At 46.6% G+C, this 25,819-nt stretch overlaps 1 protein-coding gene across 1 annotated transcript in view; it reads left to right on the top strand.

The window, feature by feature from the left end:
* The first annotated feature begins 19,978 nt into the window (after positions 1–19,978).
* The window catches only part of NCF2 (neutrophil cytosolic factor 2), a 28,917-nt gene continuing 23,076 nt past the window's right edge, over positions 19,979–25,819 (top strand). The window contains exons 1-2 of the mRNA XM_045811445.2: positions 19,979–20,350; positions 22,011–22,093. Of these exons, the coding sequence (XP_045667401.1) occupies positions 20,177–20,350; positions 22,011–22,093 (257 nt within the window). The 5' untranslated portion in view covers positions 19,979–20,176. The remainder of the gene's footprint in view (positions 20,351–22,010; positions 22,094–25,819) is intronic.

Raw genomic sequence — 25,819 nt, 5'->3', positions numbered from 1 at the left:
TATTTGCTGTATTCTCTTCATTAGAAGCAAGGCAGTAGGTCCAGTTTGCATTCAAGGAGAGGGGCTTACACAGGGTGTGAGTACTACAAAGCTGGGGTCCTTGAGGCCCCCTGCCTACCACCCCAGTAACCTCCCTGAGTTAGGGACTTCTCTCTGCTTAACATTCCACCCTGGTTTTACTCTTTCCCTCCCTTTTGGGACCCACTCTGTAGAGAGCCTAACCTAGGGTTTCTGGAAGCAGTCATGGGAAAAATTCTCTATATTCTCACCAATTTCAAGAGTTCGTCTCTTTTTTAAGAAAACAAACCAAAAAAACTCTATAGCTTTTCTGATTTCAACACTAATACAAACTTGGGGTGCCTGGCTGGCTCAGCTGGGGGAGCATGCAACTCTTGATCTCGGGGTTACGAGTTTGAGCACCACACATGGTGTGGAGTTTACTTAAAATAAAAAATTAAAAAAAAATTTTTTAAGTAAAACAAGCTCATTATAAGATTCTGACAATACCAAAATATAAAGCTATAAATAAAAGTTCCCTAGGCTTCCTTCCACATTTCGGAGACGACTTATCGATGTTAACAGTGTGCTGTACACGTCTATCCCTTTTTCCAGTACACGTGCTAATATCATATTCTTCTTAATTTACCAAAAAGGTATTGAACTCTTCTTTAGGTTTTGGTTTTGCTTTGTGTTGGTCTACTTCACAGGGTAGCTTGGCCATCTTTTAATATCGGCACACGTGGACCTACAGCGTTCTATTCCTATACACACGTAGCAGAATCCATTTAATCATTCCCTTATTGGCAGTTGATTTTTCAAAATATTCTTATAACATAAGAATGTGCATGCATGTGTGTGTGTGTGGCAAGGAGGGTATGCGCACGTTTGCAGATTTCAGCAGAACAGGTTTCTAGAAGCAGGATGCTGAATCAAAGGGTATTACGAGTATATTTCAAAATGTTGTTCAGAAAGGTTGTCCCAACTTCAAGTTTTCCAAAACTGATTGTATTTGTCAGAGTAAAGTCCCTGGAGGACAGGTCTATTGCCTTTCAAGGGGATCCAAGACCCTGTTAATTGTGGGAACAGGTAAAAAGCAGTAGAGGCAAAATTCCTCTGTCAAAGGCCAAGACTGCAACAAAAACCCTCAGATTAATTCTCAGCTGACTCTGGTTCTGATCGTGCTTCATGTCTCTGTGCTAGTCGTTGACCAAGAAATGAGGCTGTGTGGGTCTCACCCACGTAGCTGAGCCAACATCACACGCAGGGTGACCCTGAGACGCCCCCACCAGACCCAGCTCCACATGGGGAGCAGACATTCATGTGACTGACTGGTCCACCAATACTCCCATCTGCGACTTTGTAGAGGACAACTGGTGATGGAGGGGCCCCTGCTGGGCCTCTGGGTTGGGAAGGATCCTTGATAGAGACTTTCTTGTCCAGCAACCTGAGCTGGGGTGGGAGGAACTGAGGAATTCAAAAGCCAGAAACACCTATAAAAAGCTGGCACCCAAAGTCAGACCATTTTGCATGCAAATCAAGGCTCTATTTGTCCTCGTTATAAGACTGCACTCGTGGTCATATAACATGGAAGCTCTCTGATGGTGATGACATGGGAGTGTAACACAAATAATAATTCACGGAGCCGTGCTCTTAACATGTGTGTATTTTACTACCAGTAAATTATACTTCAAAAGAGAAGGGAGGGAGGGAAGGATCATAAAAGACAAAGAAAAAAGCGAAGAGAAGAGAAAGGAGGGGCAGGAGGGGACGGGGTCCCACAGGGCGTCCCGTTCCCACCCAAGCACACCTCTTCTCAGGATGCTGAGAGAACAAAGGACCTGTGGACCTTCTGCCCTGTGTTCCAGCCTGTACCAAGTGAGCCACTAGGGATTGGCCCGGAGCCCTTTGCTCAACAATGGTGCATCCATTGTTAATAGTACAAGAGTTAGAGTGACAGAGCAAGAGCATCTGCACAATAACAACATTTGGTGATGTAATATTGTGAAGTATTGATGGATGATTCCTCTCCTCACCCTCCTTTTGACTTGGTGACCTTTCCCCCATTCCTGTGGAGAAACAAGGAGCTGCCATTTATCCCGTAGGAGGCTTATCATGGCGGAGCCAGAGGAGAGCACTGGTTGTTGGCTTTTAAATTCAAAAGGAGTCCTCCTACGTAACATTGAAAGGTAGATGGAGGGGTGGAGAATGTTAGCCAAGCCAGTCTCCTGCACTCTCCACCCCCCCTTCTTCCAACTGCCCTCTTCCCTGCTGCCCCGTCCCCACCCCTGAGAAGATCAACAGGGGAGAGAGCCAGGCTGGATGGCAGACTCATGGAAGAGGTGCTGAAGGCCACGGTCTCTCAGAAGTCATTAGCTTCGGAGGGAGAAAACAACAGGCCCCCTAGAAAAGTTTGGGAATTTCAGAGTAAGGGAACTTGAGTGGGCTTAAATCTGAAGTGTCTGAGTATGCTTGGAACTGAGTAAGATTGGTTTCTGCCGCCAGAAGAACAAGAGAACTAAAAATAAAGAGTTGGGGAAAAAATGCAGACTTTTTTTTTTTTTTTTGCATCTCTGTATTAGTGGGGAAATGCACTTTTGCCACAAAAGCACAGTTCTCTGGAGTGGAGGTTTCTGCTTGTGTTCGCAATCACTCGTATCACAAAGATGCATTTTCCAGGCCTAGAAATCACGTATGTGACCTAACCACGTATGTGACCTAACCTAAAAAAAGAGACACAAAGAAAAGTTATGGCTCAGCTCTTGTCATATGGAGATTTTCATCCAGAGTGTCAGCTCAGACTCTGAATGGGAAAAGAAAAGACACTGGACTTCCCCTCTACCCTTGCCAGGAGAGAAAACTGCTTCCCAGGCCCCTGTACCCAGGCCTGCCCTAATTTGTTTCCCAAATTAGGAAAAGAAAACCACATGATGAGGCTCATTTCACAGCCATTTGTACTTCCTCACCCTGAATGTGACTCAGCAGATACTGAGGTGGGTGAGGGAGGGACGGTCCAGTTTGCTTCACCACTACCACCTGCTGGCCTGCTACGACCCAAGCAGAAAGAGATGCTGTGAACAAAGGCTTGCTCAAGCCCGGATCCACGACCTGGACCCCTGGACCACTTCCCTTCGTCCCCTCCCCACTCCCGGCCCCACTTTGGCCTCCCCCAGAAGGGGAAAGAAATGCACCCCTTGTTCACACTGGGTATGAGTGGTTCAGTTCCAACAGCTGAGCCCTGGGATCCACTGGCCAAACGTAACAGGTGGATTCGTTTTTTTTCACGTTCCCAGAGAGCAAATGAATCTAAGATGCTATGGTTTTAGCTCCCCAAACGGGTGCTTGGTGAACGGAAGCATGAAGTAATCAGCTGCAGTGCAGAAACCCAACGTGGGTGCTTAAATGGTTGGGAAATAGTTTCTAAAGCAAGAGCAATAACCATAGCCAATCAAATTCTGGCTCCAGATTTAGCAAACCGGACCCAAAGGAGTGGTTTAAGGTCTAGACAGGTGTTGTAGTTTCACACATTGCAAGAGGCACTGAACATCTTATCGAAAGCCAGGTGGCTGAAAGACGGCCAAAAAAGAAAAAGGAATCCCTTTGGTTCACCCAAGATGGTGCATTGGGATAGCCAATATGCTGGAACACTTGAATTTCGGAAGAAGGCAGAATTCATTTGAATGTGTATGTTCAAAGTCCCAAGGATTTAAGCATAAGTCTTTTTTACTTTCTGGAAATGGTTTCTGGCCCACACAGCGGAGAGCTGATTTTCCTATGGCCGGATACTGGCCTGGGCAAGGATTTTGACCTCGCCTCTGTTTGCGGAGCCCTCAGAATATGCAGACTGAGGGCTTTGTCATTGTGTGAGGACGACTTAATTAAGCTTGACATCAACCCTGGGTTTCAGTTTCCCTCTTCCTTTTCTCAGTTAAGACAACAAGTATGAAGACTGATAAGAACATGATTGTAATGTAGTTTAGAAGACAGTGAGTTCTGAGATACAGCGTTGTGACTTTTTGCCTGAACAGAATGAAAGGGAACTGCTGGACCCTGAATTGCTAAATTTAAAATATGCACATTTGACAATAGCAAATGACAATAGCAAAGAGCCAATTTGCTTTAATCATTTGCCTAGAATTGAACAGAAAGCATCTGATTTTTAAAGCTGCTTCATGGTCAACTAAACACATTTGTTATTCCTCAGAACTCTGTCTTGGGGTTAAAAAAAAAAGCCCTCTGCAAAATGACACTTCCTGTTTGTGGACTGTTGGGTGCTCTGTCTCGGGCCTGGTAAGCGCGGCCCTGCTGGGTTTCTGGGTCTTCCGGCTGGCACCCAGGCCCTGCTGGGTTTCTGGGTCTTCCGGCTGGCACCCAGGTTGCTATAGAGATCCTAGGAGCAGAACCCAAAGTGAACAGTTGTCCGAGGAGTCTCGGCTTGAGGCTGGAAAACAGATCATTGGGAACCTCAGCAGACAACATGGATTTTTCCAGAATTAAAATGAAAGCCCAGGGGCGCCTGGGTGGCGCAGTCGTTAAGCATCTGCCTTTGGGCTCAGGGCGTGATCCTGGCGTTCTGGGATCGAGCCCCACATCAGGCTTCTCCGCTGGAGGCCTGCTTCTTCCTCTCCCACTCCCCCTGCCTGTGTTCCCTCTCTCGCTGGCTGTCTCCCTCTTTCAAATAAATAAATAAATAAAATCTTTAAAAATAAATAAATAAAATAAAAAAAAATAAATGAAATGAAATGAAAGCCTGAGGGAGCAAAGATTCACCTGTGTCCTCCCCTGGCAGAGAAAATCTGGTTGTTCATGAGCGTGATCCCCATGTGACGTTGGCAATGACCTCAGCTGTCCTTTATTTGTAGCTTCATAAATGAGCCCGGGAAAGCTAGGGCTCACCAAGTCCGGACCCCCCCCAAGCAGGGCCAGCCGCTCCCCTGTCCACCTTTTGGTCAAGGTGCCCCAGCCCAAGGCAGAGAAGAATTCTGGGACTGCTTGGGTGGCCCTGTGGGATTCCGGAAGTTACCTGGGCCCTGGGGCCATGACGAAGGGGGTGGAGGGACTGCAGCCCCAGTTCCCTTCAGCTCAAAGGTGCTTCAGGCTGAGCTCCAGGCTCTAGCACCACAGCTCCCAAAAGAACAACACACACTAGGCCAGGGGTTCCAAATGCCAACTATCCCAGACATTTTTTTTTAAGTTCTGGCTGTTTTTGTATTTATTTTGATATTTATTTACTTGGATAGAAACTTGTTTGAGGTCAAAGGGGAGGAAACATGTCTAGCTCATTTAAGCTTTCAAAAAGTCAGGAGGGCAGGCCGTGCTGCAGGATGGCCCAGCCCAGCCTCCTGCCGATGGAAGCCCCCACCTCTCCGACTCCCAGCCTCTGCCCCTACTGCCCAGGTCCCACCTTACTCCCCTCTGCCCTTGGGACGCCCCACCCCCACCCCGGGCCCAGCTGTTTCCTACACAGCTTGCTTTTCCCATAATCAGTTCCATACCAGGGAGACGCAATGTTTGATGGACTGACAGGTCCAAGACCAGTGATTTTAAAGCAGGAAATGACAGCTTTTGTATTCGTGGCAGTGAAGGGCTTGAGTCCATCAGATCATGGGCCAGGATTTTAGGAGATGTCTAAAGGTCAAATCATTCATTCCCCGCCTCAAAGCCGGAGAGCACCATTCCTAAAACCAAAGGTCCCTGTTTTTGTTTGCTTTTTAATTTAAAAAGTTTTCGAGGGCTCCTGGGTGTCTCAGGGCTGAGCGTCTGACTCTTGATTTCGGCTGGGGTCATGATCCCTCGGTTGTGGAATCGAGCCGCGGGTCCAGGTCGGCGCTCAGCGGAGCGTCTGTTTGAGTTTCTCTCCCTCGGCCCCTCCCCCCACTCACGCGAGCTCTCTCTAAAATAAATAAATAAATCTTAAAAAAAAAAAAAGCTTACAACTGAAATATCTTTGACACGGTTTGAATCTTGGGCAATGGCCAAAGCATAAGCAGAATAGGTGAGATGCGTCGGAGGTGGCGATTTCCCTTCCCGTCTTCCTTAGGGAGCGTGAGTTGGCTTTGGAGTCCGACGCTCGGTTGAATCCCGATCACTATGCGCTCTGTAACCTCGACCGCGTCGCTGAAGCTAAGACTCAGCCTCTTTCGCTCTCAATGGGTGTTTGCAAGGAGTAAATGAAATGATGCACGTCAAGTGTTTAAAGCTTTCCTGGCACACGGTGAGAGCTCCACAGAGAGGGGCTGATGTGATTATAGTTAGTCGCCCGCACTCCTCCTATCCCCGCGAGGATCCCCGGCCTCTGCAACTACAGCAATTGGATACGTAATGGTCCTCAGGGCGAAGCTTGCAAGTATGGGCTTGAGCTCATCTTGGGAGCGCTGCAAGGGCAAGTAGGCAGTAATGCTGGGGGGCGGCAGAGAGAGGGTGTAAGAGGAGGGGCTGGGCGGTCCTGCTCAGGAAGAAGGCTGCTTGAGTTTATGCAGAAAAGAGAAGAAAAGCATTTCATCAGTGGAAGGGTGTTACTACAGACTGACCAAGATTTCAGAAAGACTACTGAGCCTGCATGGGGTTCAAGACCAGAGGGAAGAAACAGAGGTGAAGGGGTGAGAGCAGAGCTGCAGTCCAAGGACACTCTCTCTTCCACTGTGCCACCCCCACCTGTTGGGAACATCACGCCCACTACAGGTGGGGCTCGCCTTCTTTCTTTTCAGAGCGCCTCCCCCTTTATTCCCTCACCTCCCACTGTCTCTTCAGGTCCTCACGACCTGACTTCTGCCTCCCCTGTGCACTGCCCAGCTCTGCTGAGGCCCTAACCTTGGCCTCCAGCTTCCATCATCCCTTGGCAGCATTCCACATGGCTCACCCCCTTCCTCGAAGCATTCCATCTCCTGACATGTGTGTCAGCATCACCCCGACTCTTGTCTTTCTGAACACTTTCTTACCGACCTTCCTTGGCCCCACCTGCCTTAACTAGGAATTCCCTGAAGTTCAGTCTTGGGTTTCTTTTTTTTTTTTTTTTTAAGATTTTCTTTTATTCATTTGTGAGAGAGAGAAAGCACACAGGGAGAGTGAGAGGGAGCAGCAGGCCCCCCTGCCAAGCAGAGAGCCCGACGCAGGGCCCGATCCCAGGACCCCGAGATCAGGACCTGAGCTGAAGGCAGATGCCCAACCGACTGAGCCACCCAGGTGCCCCATCAGTTCTGGTTTCCTCAAGGCCCTATCAGTCCATCTCAGACTTAGGCTCTGGAGAGACAATACATTCAGAAGCATCAGTTGAGAGTGATTTGTATAAAGCCGTGGGACTGCATGAGATTGCCACCCCATTTCCTCCACTTCCTGTGGCAGCCTCCCAGCCTCTCCGGCTGGAAACACCAGGGGCTCCTTTATCTTTGATCCCCCCTCTCCTTTATCTCCACGCGCAAGACCACATCATCTCTGGCATTGCTTCACACCCTTCCTGTCTTCCTGTGGCTGCCTCAATATTATTATTTCTTGCCTGAAACGTTGCAGTATCTTCTTAGTATGCTTCCTTGCCCTGCTAAGAACCACTTCTCCAGCCTTCAAAACATCTTATTTCCCCATCTTCCTTCCAGGATTCTATGTTCCAATGGATAGGGATGGAAGGAGAGGGCAAGAGAGGGTCTGAAAGACCCTTGGCTATAAGGAATTGATGCCTCACTTACAGCTTGTAAGTGGAAAATCCAAAGAGGGAGAGAAGGAGGTATGAGAAACTCTGTTTTGTGGAAAATCGCAATAGATTCTAAAGCAGGAAGTCCAGGGTTTTGTGTAAAAGGGAACTTCCATAGCAATAATGCTGGACGGCGGGGTCATGCATGTTCTGGCTTTAATTGCATCTCAGTGTAATAAACCATTCTGCAGAGTTTTTACGTGCTAGGAATTCTGAGGGGGAAATGGCTACAGAGCCGAGAGCAGGCAAAGCAGAAGCTGAGAGAAAATTGCTCCGAGTTTGAACAGAAGTGGAATTAGAGTACGGAGGGTCCGTCTGAGGAGGCGGTGCCCCGCATGCTATGAGACTTTTGCTTCAGTCAGCCTGGAGGAGGAGGGTGGGCATACCAGAACAGAGGGCCAGCACCCCACGAAGCAAACAAAGACTTTTCATTCTTCTCGCATACATTTGGAAATCCGAAAGCACCCACGGCATGTTAGCCGCTGCTTGGCTTTTATATGGCATTCCTTTCCAGTCTCAGGACAAACCAGCACTTAGGCACTGTTCTTAGAACCATTTTGCGGACGAGGAGCAGAGGCTCTTGAAACTGGAGGGATTTATGAAAGTTTGCTTAGGTCGGACATGACAGACCCAGGATTTGAATCCAGGATTTCTGACCCCACAACGTTTTCTTGGTTAAAACATAGGATGAGAGAGGGTCTTGAGTAGTTAAGTGCTTCCATGGAAGTCAGGGGCATGCATGGGGACAGAAGTCACCGAGTCACCTCCAAATCCTGGCTCTGACCAGTTCAGGCTTCCTAGAAAACCAGAGAGAACTTGGAACCAGGGTCCCAAAGGCTCTCCCCTAGAGTGATGCTACGTCTGTGATAGATGTAGGACTATGACAGAATGGGTCAGCAGAAGGGCCCCAAACCACAGCGCAGGTGGCCCAGGTACCCTCATAGATGGTCCCAAGGGAGCGGGCTTTCAGGAGTAAGAGGGGACAGTCTGTTGGGGTAGCAGTAGGAGGGAGGAGACCATACAAGCCTGACATTATATGCAGGACTGGTTACAGAATTTGCAGAGTCCTCTGCAAAATGAAAATATGGCCTCTTGTTCAGAATTATTAAGAATTTCAGAATGGGGCAGCAGGGAGTGGAACCAAGCATGGGATCCTTCTAAACCTGAGACTTCTAGCTGCCATTATAATTTTTTTTTTTTGGTCTAGGGGAGGAGTCTTGAAAGGGGGAGGTTCTAGGCAGAACAAAGATTCTGACTTCTCTATCTTCCCCCAATTCATTCCAAATAGCTGAATTATACTAGCCACTGGGTAACAAATAGGTCTTATATTCCACATGACTGTATTATTACTCCTACTTTCCCACATGGGAAACATGAGGTTGCAAGAGGTTGTAAGTCCCACAGCCAGTAGGAGGGAAGTCAACATTCAAACCCAGGTTTTTGGACTCCAAAGCTCTCCCTTCTTCTGCACATTTTCTCCACCTTCAAACCCTGCATAAAATGGAGATTTTAGGAGCTTCAAGCAGGGAAGATGAAAGTTCCATGCTAGATCAGTGTCTCTCAAACTCTGGCCCTATGTATATATCACTTTCAAATTTCTAGTGATATTTTCAATTCACCTATGCTGTAATTTACTTAGTATTTTTCTTTCATTAATTCACATAAAATGTTTAGCCTCATTATAAAATATAATAACAGTGAAACTGTGTTTGGTATGCTAGCTATACATTTTTTTTGAATACACATGAAAATAAAAAACACTCCATCCCACCTATTCCATTTCTATAAATTTATCTTATGATTGTGTTCACACAAGTGTGAAAGGACATATATGCAAGAACATTCATTGTGACATTATTATGATAGCATATAATTGGAAGCAACCTGACTGTCCCTCAACAGAAAACTAATAGAATCCAACAGTACATTAAAAGGATTATCCATCATGACCAAGTGGGATTCATCCCTGGGATGCAAGGGTGGTTCAACATTCGCAAATCCACCAGTGTCATAGATTTTATCCAGAAGGAAAAATTCCGAAATCATATGATTCTCTCAATAGATGCAGAAAAAACATTTGACAAAATACAGCATCCTTTCCTGATTAAAACCCTTCAGAGTGTAGGGATAGAGGGTACATTCCTCAATCTCATAAAAACCATCTATGAAAAGCCTACAGCAAATATCATTCTCAATGGGGAAAAGCTGGAAGCCTTTCCCTTAAGATCAGGAACTCGACAAGGATGCCCACTCTCGCCACTATTATTCAACATAGTACTAGGAGTCCTTGCAACAGCAATCAGACAACAAAAAGGGATAAAAGGTATACAAATTGGCAAAGAAGAAGTCAAAATGTCTCTCTTCGTAGATGACATGATACTCTATATGGAAAACCCAAAAGAATCCATTCCCAAACTATTAGAAGTTATAGAGCAATTCAGTAATGTGGCGGGATACAAAATCAAGGCTCAGAAATCAGTTGCATTTCTATACAAGAATAATGAGCCTGAAGAAAAAGAAATTAGGGAATCCATCCCATTTACAATAGCACCAAAAACCTATACGTTACCTTGGAATTAACTTAACCAGAGATGTAAAGGACCTATATTCTAGAAACTATAAATCACTCTTGAAAGACATTGAAGGAGACACAAAAAGATGGAAAAATATTCCATGCTCATGGATCGGAAGAATTAACGTAGTTAAAATGTCCATGATACCCAGAGCAATCTACACTTTCAATGCTATCCCAATCAAAATACCGATGACATTTTTCAAAGAACTGGAACAAATAGTCCTTAAATTTGTATGGAACCAAAAAAGGCCCTGAATCGCCAAGGAACTGTTGAAAAGGAAAAACAAAGCTGGGGCATCACAATGCCGGATTTCCAGCTGTACTACAAAGCTATGATCACAAAGACAGCATGGTACTGGCACAAAAACAGACACATAGACCAATGGAACAGAATAGAGAACCCAGAAATGGACCCTCGGCTCTTTGGGCAACTAATCTTTGATAAAACAGGAAAAAACATCCGGTGGAAAAAAGACAATCTCTTCAATAAATGGTGCTGGGAAAATTGGACAGCTACATGCAAAAGAATGAAACTTGACCACTCTCTCACACCATACACAAAAATAAACTCCAAATTGATGAAAGACCTCGATGTGAGACAGGAATCCATCAAAATCCTAGAGGAGAACATAGGCAGCAACCTCTACGACATCGGCCAAAGCAACCTTTTTCATGACACATCTCCAAAGGCAAGAGTAACAAAAGATAAAATGAACTTGTGGGGCTACATCAAGATCAAAAGCTTCTGCACAGCCAAGGAAACAGTCAAAAAAACTAAGAGGCAGCCCACGGAATGGGAGAATATATTTGCAAATGATGCTACGGATAAAAGACTGGTATCCAAGATCTACAAAGAACTTCTCAAACTCAATACACGAGAAACAAATAAACAAATCATAAAATGGGCAGAAGATATGAACAGACACTTTTCCAATGAAGACATACAAATGGCTAACAGACACATGGAAAAATGTTCAAAATCATTAGCCATCAGGGAAATTCAAATCAAAACCACACTAAGATACCACCTTACGCCAGTTAGAATGGCAAAAATTGACAAGGCAAGAAACAACAATTGCTGGAGAGGATGTGGAGAAAGGGGATCCCTCCTACATTGTTGGTGGGAATGCAAGTTGGTACAGCCACTCTGGAAAACAGTGTGGAGGTCCCTTAAAAAGTTAAAAATTGAGCTACCCTATGACCCAGCCATTGCACTACTGGGTATTTACCCCAAAGATACAGATGTAGTGAAGAGAAGGGCCATAGGCACCCCAATGCTCATAGCAGCATTGTCCACAATAGCTAAATCGTGGAAGGAACCGAGATGCCCTTCAACAGATGACTGGATTAAGAAGTTGTGGTCCATATATACAATGGAATATTACTCAGCTATCAGAAAGAACGAGTTCTCAACATTTGCTGCAACATGGACGGCACTGGAGGAGATAATGCTAAGTGAAATAAGTCAAGCAGAGAAAGACAATTATCATATGATTTCTCTCATCTATGGAACATAAGAACTAGGAAGATCGGTAGGGGAAGAAAGGGATAAAGAAAGAGGGGTAATCAGAAGAGGAAATGAAGCATGAGAGACTATGGACTCTGAGAAACAAACTGAGGGCTTCAGAGGGGAGGTGAGTAGGGGAATGGGATAGACTGGTGATGGGTAGTAAGGAGGGCACGTATTGCATGGTGCACTGGGTGTTATACGCAACTAATGAATCATCGAACTTTACATCAGAAACTGGGGATATACTGTATGGTGACTAACATAATATAATAAAAAAACATTAAAAAAATTTTTTTGGACAAACCAAGGCTTTAAAAATAAAATATAAAACCATAAAGATAAAAAAAAAGAAGCTATGTGTTTAAATGTTGAAATTTTAAAATTGATTGCTCTTTTAAAATTACATGTATTCTAAATTAAGAATTCTGAAATAAAATGTTACTATGACACTAGCATTTTTCATATGGTGACATACTAAATAAAATACTTTCTGTATTTAAAAAAAAAAAAGAAGAGAATGTGTGCAAGTATGTTCTGAGTTAGAAAGTTGGTGCCAATCTCCTGCAATGGCCAACGAAGAGATTACTCAGGTCTCTGTGTGCGTAGTTGAGTCAAGAACCATCTGATACAAGAGTTGATTGCACTTCTGTTAATGCAGCCTACGAGTGCATTAGCTGTTTTGGCGACCACATGATTCTGTTGACTCATATTGAGCTTAAAGTCAACCCAAATGGTTAGGCTTCTTCCAAGACTTGCTCTTAAGTGTTGTCTTCTACCCATCTTTGGACAGTTGAGTTCTTTCTTTTTTAAAGATTTATTTATTTATTTATTTATTTATTTAATTTATTTACTTATTTACTTATTTGAGAGCAAGAGCACACATGGGGTATAGGGCAGAGTGAGAGGTACAGAATCTCAAGCAGATTCCCTGCAGAACATGGGGCTTTATCCCACGACCCTGAGATCATGACCTGAGCTGGAATCAAGAGTTGGTCGCCTAACCAACTGAGCCACCCAGGCACTCCTGGACAATGGAGTTCTTAAACTCAGGAGTCAATCTTTACATTGATTCCTATCAAATTTCAACTTGGAGTTTTTGTAAATCCGTGTAAGTCAGGCAATATTTTAATTCTGAATCTGTCATTGTATATGTTGACTCTCTCTCTGTAAGCTTTGAGTCATTTGCAAATCTGATCCAAGTTTTTTATTAAAAGGTTCAAGAAGCAAGTTGACACTGATACTTCAAGAAGGCTCTATGGGTATAATATTTAGCCAACTAAATCATGTAAATTGTTTTGTCTTAGGAATACCTTGGCCAGGAGTGTGTAGGTGGCTCAGTCAGTTAAGTGTCTGCCTTTGGCTCAGGTCATGATCCCAGGGTCCTTGATCGAGCACCACCTCAGGGTCCTTGCTCAGTGGGGAGTCTGCTTCTCCCTCTCCCTCTGATTTCTACTCTGCCTACTTGTGCTCTCTCTCTCTGTCAAATAAATAAAAAGAAAAAAGAAAAAAGGAACACTTTGGTCAAATATGTGTCTGATATTTGTCCATGGCATTTTCCCACTGATCAGGAAAGTCTTCTCAAAAAAGGAAGAGTTTACTTTCACCTGACTTGTTCTTCCTAGGCTAAGCTACTTCCTAAAGGTCCCAGCTCCCTTTTTGCTTAAGGCACTCCCTTAAGTGCCTCTGTTTAATAATCTATATTTTAGAATTCTTTCCAGGGATCAGCTGGTAAGTCTTTGATGTTGTTTTTAGAATTCATGTCTTTGGGAAATCTAGAGCCACACTTACCCATCCATCCTGGCTTTCTAATGTCTATCCTGGTCTTTGCCATGTTTCAGTTAGTGACAGGTTTTAGGGATCATACTTGCAAAATCTTTTGGTTCCTGGGATTTAGTGAATCTGGACTTGATAATTAGAATTTCTTTACAGCAGTTATCAGCTTTCTCATTGTCTTCTGTCTGGGTCTTCATTCTGTGTAACTCAGGAATGGAGTACGAGCTGAGGAGTTCTTTTTTCTCTTTGACATCTGTTAACATGACGCCATCTGCATCAAGCTGTGACCCTCCCTGCTCTCCTTCAGACACCAAGGAGCTCTTTGTGTTGTCCCTGTAGTTTTTGCAGCCTCAGCTCACTCTGGGCTTCCGCTTCCCTCTACTCTGCCGTTGATCTCTTTGCACAGCATTTGGATTCGTCCTTGGCCAAGAGCCATGTCCTCTATCACTTGTGCATGTCTAGCCTCCGAAAGAGTTCTCAGGTGGAGTCCCAGTGCCTCTCTATTTCTCTCATCACTGGGATCGCTGATTACTATGTACTTACGTTTGTTTCTGAGAATCTCCCATGTCTCATTAGCGATTGATTGTTTTGGAGTTGTGGGCCATGGGTGCACATCTATTTTTTATTTTTTATTTGCCAAGTCTCTCTTTTTTTGACATACAGCAAAACTAACTAGAGCAAACCTAAGCAAATACTGACATGTATTATAAGGGCCAATCGATGTCTCTTAGGGGGAAAGGGCAGGAATTTGAGTGGGCCTCAGGAAATCCTGGAATCAGTGACCGGGATGTCACTGGGTTTCACTGTCTCTGTCTCTTGTCTCTGATTCTCACTCGGTATCTTCTTCATTCTATCTCTATGCAGACTGGTTTTCTCTGTGTTCCTGTACTTCATGGCAGAACATCATAGACCCACAGCTGCTAAGTTCACATGTCATGTGTCCAGCTCCCCAAAGAGATGAGTCTGCTGTCTCTCAGTCCTAAATTCCAATTCACAGGAGACGGAAACTGACTGGTCCAGTCTGTCAGACACCCACCACAATGCAAGCAGTCAGAAATCATGTTGTTCAAATGTTGCCACGGATTAGATGGGCAGTTCCCAGAGAAGCAGGGGGAGGAACAACTTAGTACGTGTCTATTCTTTACTCCCTCATTCATTCAGCAAATATTTGTCATATGTCCAGACACTGTTTTAGTTCTTAGGGACGCTACAGGGAAAGCAAGAGAATCTTTAAAAATTCTATTCCACTAAATACGAGGTACATTTCTAACTCTTCTGTACATCCCCCTTTTTTGTATTGTGACATGGTCCATTTCTACTCCTTCTATATCAGTAACTATCTTGTTTAGAGCAGCATTTTCCCTTGGATACCCACTGACTTGGAATCTGCATACTTGAGGGAAATATGCTGAAGAAACATGAAATGAATTATCCAGACACCTGACCTTCCTAGAGAGAAAGGCCCATGGAGTATTAAGCCTGTCTAAGGAAAATAGAAACTGCATCTCTGGCTTTGTGGCTAGATCACATTTACCGGATGGGTACTATGGGGAGAAGACAGTGGATTGAAAAGGCCAACTGCATTCAGTTGGGCCTGACCTAATCAGACAGGTCCTTTAAAAGGGAGTCTAGTGGTCAGAGACTCAATGAAGTAGACACTCTCTTTCCATTTTGGCCTTGAAGAAGCAAGGATCATGTGTTCTATAGCTGCAATCCTGCCAATAACATGAGGACGTTTAGAAGAAGATCCTTCCCTAGTCAAACCTTCAGATGAGAATGCAGCCTGGCCCACACCTGGGTCTCAGCTTCGTGAGACCCTGAGCAGAGGACCCAGCTAAGTCGTGCCCACACTCTACACCCATGAAAACTGTGAGAGAGTAAACGTGTGTAATTTCAAACCACTAAATCTGTGGTAATCTGTTATGCAGCAATAGAAAATGACTACGATGGTAGATTAGACAGGATTATCTTAGGATGTGTTCCTGGAGAAGGAAGACTTTTCACACCGAGGCTTTCAACTAGCATTTCTGAACAATGGGATCCATGCTGGGTATTCTGGATGCTCTCTGTGAAATCCAGGTGAAGTTTATATATAATACATAAGGTCTCCCTGCCCACTTCCTGAGGGCTTCCTATTTGGTACTCAATGTAAATATCCACTTGATGTTAGAGTTGAGGCCATAGAAAGAATATTCTTTTCCCTATTATTAAAAATATACTTCATTTTAATAAATAAGGTGATACTGACAAATTCTGTAAAATTATATATATTTTTAAAGATTTTATTTATTTATTTGAGAGAGAGTGAGGGAGAGAACACAAGCCGGGGGAGTGGCAGAGGCAGAGGGAGGAGCTCCCCACTGAGCAGGGAGCCCAATGCGGGGCTCAATCCCAGGACCCTGGGATCATGACCCGAGCCAAAGGCAGATGTTTCACCTACTTAGTCTCCCAGGAGCTCTTATAAAATTATATTTTTCAAATAGGATGCATTTTTCTTAGTTTTTGATTCATTTACCCAATTAGCAAAAGTCTACATAGCACCTGCCCTGTGCCTAGAACTATGCCAAATGTGAAGAACGATAAAGGAAAGTAGAGACATGGTTCTACCATTTGAGGAGACTGAGAGAGAAGTCTCATGTAGTTAAAAATGTTACAGAACAATTAAACACTAAATGCTAAAAGCAGGAACGAGGAGGTAGCTGCTGAGTGCTAAGGAATAACGGAAATTATGAATGTGATTTCACAGTCCCCTCCCTCAGAGAAAAAGGAAAGCACTGGAATGTTCTTAGCTTCCAGCTAACTGAATAAACGCAACAGGAGTTCTGTAACCCGTTAGCTACTCATACATAAATGCTGCTTATTCAGGATTTAGGGTAATTTCAAAGGTAGTGAGCTGAAACTTTATTATCCAAACAATGCCTCAGCAAAATGTATTCAAGAAATAATGTTTACTGAACACCTACTGTATCAAGTCCCATCCTGGGAAGGAGAATACAGTGGTATATCTTCAGAAAGTTGTGTTTTTTTGAAGTTTTTATTTATTTATTTATTTAATAATCTCTACACCCAATGTGAGGCTCGAACTCATGACCCTAAGATCAAGAGCCGCCCACTCCTCCGACTGTCAGAATGTTTAAAACATAACAGAAAACCCTATTCAAGTGACTTAAACAATAAATATATTAGTTACCTCCCCAAATAAGAAGTCCTGAGGTAGGTCAGCTCCAAAATGTGTTAACTGAGGAGATCACCAACATCATTAAAGACCCAGGTTTTGTTTTGTGGGGTGTTTTTTATTTTGTTTTATTTTTGTTTTTGTTTTTTTGGTTTTCCCTCACCTTTTCTTCAAGACTCTAGCTTGTACAATCTTAGCTGGCTTTCCTCATGGTCACAAGAAAGCTGCCAGTGTTCTAGGCACATCTTCACAAACTGTCTAGGGGAGAGAAACAACTACTGTTTCTTCCATGTGTCTTTTTTTTTTATTAGTGAGAGAAAAAAATCTTTCCCAGAAATCCCTAGTAGACTTCCCCTAACATCTTATTTTTTTTTTAAGATTTATTTATTTATTTATTCGACAGAGAGAGACAGCCAGCGAGAGAGGGAACACAAGCAGGGGGAGTGGGAGAGGAAGAAGCAGCCTCCCAGCGGAGGAGCCCGATGTGGGACTTGATCCTGGAACGGTGGGATCACGCCCTGAGACGAAAGTAGACGCCTAAGGACTGCGCCACCCAGGCGTCTCCCCCCGCCCCCACGTCTTATTAACTAGAACTGTATCTCAGGCTTGTGTTTAAACCACTCCCTGGGGCAGTGTTGGGGGCTTATCTTCCCTGACGCACATGGACTCAGGAGAGCGGAGACTTGAACAAAAGTGGGGTTCTACCAGAGGGGGAAGGGGAATGAAGAGGGGCTGAAAAGGCAGGCCATCCACTAACAACATCAATAGCTATTGTAATTAGAGATGGCAGTAATGATTGTCTCCGGACTGGGCCACGAAACAATCTCACAGGTGATACGCAGTTACAAAGTGGGACAAACACCGTGACCAGGGGCGCCCAGCTGGCTCAGTGGTAGAACGTGCGACTCTTGAACTCAGGGTCATGAGTTCAGACCCCACGTTGGGTGTAGAGCTTACTTAAAAAACAAACCAAACCACACCATGACCAGAGAGAACCGCTGGCTGTGAGACAGGAGGGTGATCACAGCAAGGACACAGTCAAGAAAGGCCATTCAGAGGAAGTGAAATTGAGTAGGAACCTGCAGGCGGAGGGTTGGGGGAAGAACATTCCAGGCAGAGGGAACGGGCTTGGCTCACTGGAGAACCCAGGAAGGAAATGGGGCTGGGGGAGAGGGCGGGAGGAAGGAAAATGGCCCAGAAAGGGCGTGGGGCAGCAGGCAGAGTCCTGTCTGCAGCACGGGACGGAGTTTGCTTTGTGTTCTAAGAGCAACGCGAAGGCACTTGAAGGTTTCAAACCAGGGGCATGTTGTGATCCGACTTGTGTTTTAAAACCCCAGTCTGGCTGCAGTGTGCAGAATGGATGGAGGGGACGAGGCGAGGTGAGGAGTGACAGCAGCTTGGCAACAGGAGGGTGGAGGAAAAGAGGACAGTGTTGAGTATGGACAGCACTGCTGGGGCTCCAGGTCTCCAAGGATGGGGCTGTCCCAGGAGCTGGAAATGCACAGACCGTTTGAGGGGCTAAGATGCACCTGAACACATGTAACTCTACTTTGGGGGAGAGTGATCAGGGGCCACGGGGGAGAAGAAGGAGAGATCACAATCTGGGGGCTTTAGGGTGAGCCCGATGTCCCGCCAGCTTCTGAGGGCGGGTGACCTTTGAGCAGACGCTGTGCAAGCTGGGTTTGAAGGTGCAGACGTGGAAAGGACAGCCCAGGGAGAGGAAGCAGCTTGGGCCAAAGCAAAGAGGCGGGTTTCGCAGACCTAGAGGGAAGGGAACAGGGAGTCGAGTTTGCAGGGCTTTGTGAAGGAACAATCCGGAAAACAAGGCTAGAAAAGCCATGGGGGGCAGCTCAAGGATGGCCGGCTAGGACGATAAAACCAAAAGATAAGGAACAACAACAACAACAGCTTAAATAAAATCTAGCTTAGCTACAAAACCACTTGGTTTTCCTGGGAATAATCAGCATGCTAATCAAGTTGTGATTATTTATTCGCTGGATGGAGTCAGAGTATCGCTTTCTGGCATCACTGTCACCTGTAGGTCATTTGCCAATGATTTCTAACTTCTTTTTGGGACATGTCTTCACCATTTATTGAGTATTGGTTCTGGGGATCCTAGAATGAGAAGACCCGGGCCCAGCTGTCAGGGGATCTAAGAGTTGAGCAAATGAAGAAATAAGTTTCTGCAAGTACAACCAATGTGTTAGGGAAGAGGTGGCCCAAAGCAGGGGACGGTGTCTCTAGCGGCTGGAGCGTGGCGCTGGCTTCCCGAGGGGCAGGGACATCGCGCTGGGCCTCAAGGATGAGCGCGGCTTCGCCAGGCCAAGACGCGAGGTGGGAAGGGCTTCCAAACACGGGGCGGGTACGTGCACCTTTTCGAGTCTCACACCTTTGGGCCTACAAGCCCTATGGAACATATATTTTTAAAATTTATTTTCAGGCTGTTTGGGGAAGTTTGGTGATAACCGGTGAGTTCTTTCATTGCCACAGAACAAACGGTGATCCTCCCCGACATGCATTTTAACCAATATCAACAAATAGTCAGGATTTGAGTCAGTCAAATTGCTGACACCCTCTGCTCCCCGTTCCTCGTCGGAGCGGATTCACTGATTCCTCCTTTTCCGGGGCAGCAAGGAAAGGAAACTTAACTCCGTTTCTGTGGAGGTTAGGACACACATTAGTTATCATGAGACGCTTCTTAGCTTCAGTGTCTCACAGAAGGTTGGGAGAAGTCATAATTCACCGTCATAGCCGCCTCCTAATTTGGACACGTGCAGGAGACTGGTCACCTCTGAGCTTCCTGAGTGTTCCTAAAAGTTAGCTCAGAGCCAGGGGGACACCCAAGACCACCCTGTCTCAGCAACTTGTTAATTGCTCATTTTAGTTCCAGATTTAAAAAAAAAATAATATACATATATATATATTCCAGAAAGTCTATGAGGTAATGAGAGAGTGAGCAAGGAATTCATTGAAGACTGGAAAGACCTAGCCTCTCCTCCAATACCCTCGTTCAATGACGGTGTGGAAATGGAGGCCCAAGGGGCGCATCCACCTGCCTAGTTTGCCCTGAGCCTGGGGGCAGAGACCTGATCCAACCCGCCCCAGAGCGGGGGTGGAAGGCAGAGGACTGCTGGGTGACAGAGCAGAAGCATTTTGGGGAAGTGACCCATCCCGAGCAGTATCTGATGTACTTCCTCTCCCCCACTCTCCGCCCCGCAGCCACCCGCCCTCTCTGTCTCTTTCCTTTTCTCTCTCACCATAGGGCTGTGCGTCAGTTGCCAAAAGGTGGGGACATTTCCTGAGCCTTTGCAACACTGAGAGGTTGTCTTAAGGGAGGCTGGACCCCATTCTGAGCACCACGTCTGGAAAGCGCAGGCCAGGGCGCAGCCCGCCAAGGAAGACACCTGCTCACCCTCTCCCTGTGTCCTGGCAGCCTCCCGGCCCCCAGGCTTGCGCCTGACCATGTCCCTGGCCGAGGCCATCAGCCTCTGGAATGAAGGGGTGCTGGCAGCCGACAAGAAAGACTGGAAGGGAGCCCTGGACGCCTTCACCGCGGTCCAGGACCCCCACTCCAGGATCTGCTTCAACATCGGCTGCGTGCACACAATCCTGGAAAACATGCCTGAGGCGGAGAAGGTGAGTGGAGGGGCCTCTCCCCGGGCCCCCTCCTCCGCGCCTTTGTCATTAATGCTTCTCCACTTTGGAGAAGCACTTTGGAAACCTCTCAGGAGCTTTCAAAGAACGAAGTCGCCCAGGCCCCACCCCCAGGGATCCTGATTGAATTGGCTTGGGGAGGGGCCTGCTCAAGCTCTGGGTTGTCCGAGCTCCCCAGGCGGTGCTGCTGGGCACTGGCTTGGAACCAGCAGCTGGAGGGTATGCGCTCCTTTCTTCTCCATCTATTCAATTCAAATTATTCTGGAATGTTCTTTAACACCTTTATGACGATTCCCCTAGTTATGCTTTCTTCTAGAAATCCTGCTGGCTGCAGCTGCTCGCCTGGTTAGAAAGCCCCTCTTTGGGCTCTTGGGGAATTTCACATGTGTGAGCTTTACGGGCCCTAGAGATCAAGGGGAGGCACTTAAAAATAGGTTTCCTCTCAAGGGACAATTCTGATCAATTATGCGGGGCACTTTTTTTAGGCTTCTGAGCCTGGCGCAAGGAAATCATACCGTCATTAATGAATGACGTCTGCCAAGGGCAGGCTGTGGGTGTCTCAGCCTGTCTTTTAAATATTTTTCCTCCCTCCTATTCCCTAGTATGGGGTTGAGCATTCTCAGTGATCACTCTCCAGATGGGTCAGGGTAAACTGGAGGGGGTTTGGAGTTTGGAGGAAGAAGATCTAGGATCGAACCCCAGCTCGGCCTGTCTCTGGACCTGGGTCTCTGGCAAGTTGTGACGGCTTCTGGCCCTCACCTGCCTGCGAGGGGCAAACATCATGAGGATGAAGGGAGGCACCGCCTGGTAAATGCTGTGTAACTTCACACCACTGTGTAAATGTCAGTCCTTATTGTCCCCTTAGACTGCCAGTCTTCGCATTGGCGGTGGACAGATGACTGACTCCCCAGCATCTTTAGAGACTCCGTTCCTCCCATCCTGGCCGTGGCCGTGGCAGTGGCCGTGGCCAGCCAGCAAGCAAAGACAGAAGAGAGAAGCCGCTTGGAACATGCGCGCCGTCCATGTCAGGCCCCGGGGTGGGCAGATGGGCGCAGGCGGGGGCCTCACGTCGGGTGGGAGGAGGACCGCAGTCCCCACCTCCTCTCAGAGGCTGAGCGAGTAGCACCCCAGATTCCGGGGGCTGCTGGAGACAGTGCACACTGCCGGGGAGAGAGATGCGCCAAGCACGGCAGCCAGTCTGGGCACGGCTGTGCTCCCGGCTTGCTCACTGCCAGGCCTCCCTCGCGCTGTGCGAGATCTGGCCTCATGTTGCTCTGCTTCTGGCTCTCGGCCACTGTGCCCGTCTTTGGTTCCCTGCATCAGCCCTTCCTCCCAGCATTTCATATGCATTCTGGTTATTATTTTAATTGCGTGGTATTTATTTACTAAATCAATATGATACTGTATATAACATTTTAATTGTTTTCCTGTTTCATGACTTTCATTATTTTAATCCGGTCAGTAATCGCGAAAGGCAGATATTAACATCTCCATCTTACAGAGACATCTGACCTCTAAGTCTCTTGTCTCCTTCAAGACACCGACCCTTCTTGTACCCCTTCTTGCCTCTCCCTCTGAGCTCATCTCACCTTCTTCATTGCCTGGCTCCCGGACCACGTCTGGACCCTTCCTCTCTCCACAGGCCTTCACCAAGAGCATTAACCGAGACAAGCACTTGGCGGTGGCCTACTTCCAAAGAGGCATGCTCTATCACCACATGGAGAAGTAAGTGGCCCCACGTTGCGCAAGCCAGGGACGTGTGTGGAGAAGCCGGGACAGGGTCTTGGTGCTGCTGAGCTTGGTGTTTGTGACGTATCTTTCCAGCTACTGTTGGGAAGTGTGACTGACCTTCTCTGGGCGGGTTATGCAATAAGCCAGCACAAGGCAGAAGCCCTCCCCAGGAAAGGAGGGAGGGAAGGCAGGCCTGCCACCCTGTTAGGAATCAGCGGGGTCATAGCTCACAGGGAGCCTACGTAACCACCACAGGCCTTCCATTCCGCTGGTGTGGCGCCTCCCCAGCATCCCTGATGGGTCATAGCTTGGGCAGTGCTGGCTGTCAAGATTTTGGCGATCAGGGGAACACCCATGGTGGCCTCCTACTGGGACGTAGTGAGCCGCAGCACAATGAGAATTAGCATGAAACCACAAGACTTTCCTTCGTTCCTACAGGATGTGTTTTCAAAAGGCTCGTTTAATCCATTCAGTGAAATATAATTTAGCCACCAGAAAGCGACTACGACCTATTAACATTCTATGTATAAGGATATACTAATGCAGATAAATAAGTGGCATATATATTAATATGGAGAAAAGTTCATAACAGATGTTAAATTTAAAACACAGATTTCAAAACAGTATGTATAACACAATCCCATTTCTGTTTCACAGAATGGTCTGGAAGGCCACAGGCCAAAACGTTGCCAGCAGTTCTTTCCGGGTGGTGACGTTATAGGGTTTTCAACTGTCCTCCATCAGCCTATCTGTATTTTCTGGTGTGTCTACAGTCAACACGAAATCACTAGTAAAAAACCCAAGAAATAGAAAATGAAAGTTAATCTCCATTCCCACTCCTCGCCCCTGGAATACCCCCAACACGGACATACAAATAAAGGAAAAACATTCTAAACATTGATTTAAAATGTTTTAGGGGATGGCCAGCTTCCCTTTGTAGAAATTGTTCCATTAGTGGACACACAAGTTCTAGAGAAGGAAAATTTGGGTCAGCCTAAGGAAGAACTTTCAGACAGTGCAAATGGTGGTCGGGGCACGGTGTGTGTGTGTGTGTGTGTGTGTGTGAGAGAGAGAGAGAGAGAGAGAGAGAGAGAGAGAGAGAGCATGAGCAGCAGGTGAGGCGGGATCTTGAAAGGCTTGGATCCCAGGGTCTAGTCGGAAAAAGCCTGGAAAGCTGCTGTGCTCAGCCGTTGCTAGGGGCAACCACAAGACAGTCAGAGGACTTGCAAGAGGTGGATGCAATCCCCTGAATGAGGAAGGGCAGGAGTGAAGGCTTCCCACAGAAACCCACAGACACAGAGGCTGTCTGGGGAGAGGAAGCCTGGGATGGAGGGAAGCTATACACAAGCGTTTACCTTTTGGTGGCGTGTGGCCTCTGTCTCCCTTCTTCACGTTATTCTCCTTCTCCTTCCCCTTCCCTCATCCTCGTATCTCCAACGGATGGGATATGCAGGGAGGCCCGAGCACCAGTCCTCCAGCTGATCTTAAATCTCAAAAGACAAACTCTAAGGCCATCCTTTAATTAGTTCTAACAGCCTGTAATGAGGGGAGACAACTGACAAAAAGGGAAGGCTTCCAGAAGAAACTTCTGCACAAAAATGCCCACAAGTCCCAGAACCTGAAAGTCTCAGATTTTGAGCGAAGCAGACAGATCTTAGAAAGATCCAGGAATGAGACCTATGATTCAATTAGTCTGTGGTTGATAATGGTTAAATCTGAGAGAAAAATCTACCGAAGTTCATCTTCAATTCAGCAGCTATCTTTTGAGGAAATAATATAACTGAGGCACGATTCTCAACTCTGAACGGCCTCCTTTCTTTTGCTCACCCGTAAGCATTGGTGTCCCCACTTCTCAAGGCTCTGCTCTTGACCTTTTCCCCTTTTATCACAACAGCAGTGGTTGGGTTTTTTTGTTTTTTGTTTTTTTTCAGGCTTATTTTATTTATTTGAGAGAGAGAGAGAGTGAGCAGGTGTGCAAGAGCACAGGGAGGGGCAGAGGGAGAGAGAGGATCTCAAGCAGATTCCCCACTGAGTCCAGAGCTCGACTCGGAGCGCAATCCCAGGACCCTAAGACCATGACCTGAGCCAAAATCAAGAGAGGAGTCGGACGCTTCACCAACTAAGCCACCCAGTCACCCAGCGGTGGTTGTTTAAGGGCAAAATGTATGGGCTGTCTTTCCAGAAGAGCACACACAAGCACATACATCCTTCTATGTAGAATTTCAAGGGGTTCAGTGTCCCTGAAAATCCATACATGAACCCTGAGGGATCTCACCCTCTCCCATAGCATTGACCTCCACCTGTAGCCAGCCAGCTGCTAATCTCTGCCTGGGACCAACCCAGAATGTCTCTTTTCCCAAACCTTGTCAAGTTGACCTCTCAAGTTCTCAAATCCACCCATATTTCTCCACCAGCACTACCCTGGTTTAGACCCGCATTTTCACCAGGGCTATTGAAATCACTTCCAAACTGCTTTTCCAGCCCCCAGTCTTGTCTTATTCCAGAGTGATCTTCTTCAAAAAAGTAAATGTGATCTGCTTCAGAACTTCCAGTGAATCCTGGTACCATAGGACCAAGTTCCCTGGGCTGTTCCCATGTGGTCCTGCAGCTGCCTGTCGGCTCACTCATCCTCCATCACTTTTTCCCTAGGGCGGCGACCACTCTCTTCTGTGCCTTTTAACATAACCTCTGTCTACTCTGTGACAGGTGTTGGCTTATAGATTTGTCTCCTCAACTACTGTTTCTTGAGGGAAGAAATCTTTACTTATTCACTCTTATATTTCTGTGTCTAATCAGGTAGTTAATCAATGCTTATTGAATTAATTAAACAAATTAAACAAAAGCAAGCAAAATATACCCACTGCTTTAAGGAACTCAGAAATTAAAAGGGAGAGACAGGTCACAAATGCTAAGAACTATCATACAAGGTAGAAAGGGGCAAGTGCTATGAGAGATTGTTTTGAAATAAGAGCCTGTGGGGATGTAGGAAGATTACTTCTTAATGAGGGGGCTGGGAACCCTCCAGACTCCAATGGGACTTGTTTAGGGTGATGATGTGATGTGGACTTCTCCTCTCAGTTTCTCCCCTTTCACATGTTGTTCTGTGGCTCTCCCGTCACTCTGAAGTTCCACAGGACAAAGTTTGAGTGCATTTCTGAGAAGGCAGGTGGGGCCTTGGTGCTGACTATGACCGACTCTCACCTGTCTGACCCAGCCTTGTCCTTTGAAAGGGGAGGGGAGCTCTACGTGGTGGCGGTTCCGATTCGGGGCCTTAGGAGTCTGAGGGCCGGAATAGGAACAGCAAACTCTTTAGACCGACCTGGCCCACGGAGGAAACACAGCAAAAGCTCTCCCTGCTGTCTTCGTAACAGGAAAGGGCCAGAGCCCCAGCCCAGTCTTGGAGGGGTCTGACGTTGTGACTTCCTTCAGCTCGCTAGACCTCTCCGGTGTCCTGGACACAAGCGTGAGCTGCAGGATTGTGGGCCCCGGGGGCCCTGTTAGCATGGGAACAATCAGGAAGGCAGTGGTCACTGAGAAACCTCTACAGGGAGCAAAGATGGGGATTATACACCCTCTGGGGCTCAGGGCTGGTGGAAAGCCCCTGGACGTTGCTGGGGCACTGGTGAGCCCCTACCTGGAGCAATGGGGGCTCTGGGTCCAGGGCAGCCAAGGGGGCTGGGAGAGTGTCACTGGGGGGTGTGTGTGTGAAGAAAACACTCC

The sequence above is a fragment of the Ursus americanus genome, chromosome 2, assembly GCF_024610735.1.
Source record: "Ursus americanus isolate L20-20 chromosome 2, mUrsAme1.1.p, whole genome shotgun sequence".
Taxonomy (NCBI): domain Eukaryota; kingdom Metazoa; phylum Chordata; class Mammalia; order Carnivora; family Ursidae; genus Ursus; species Ursus americanus.
This window is presented reverse-complemented; position numbering and strand designations above follow the sequence as displayed.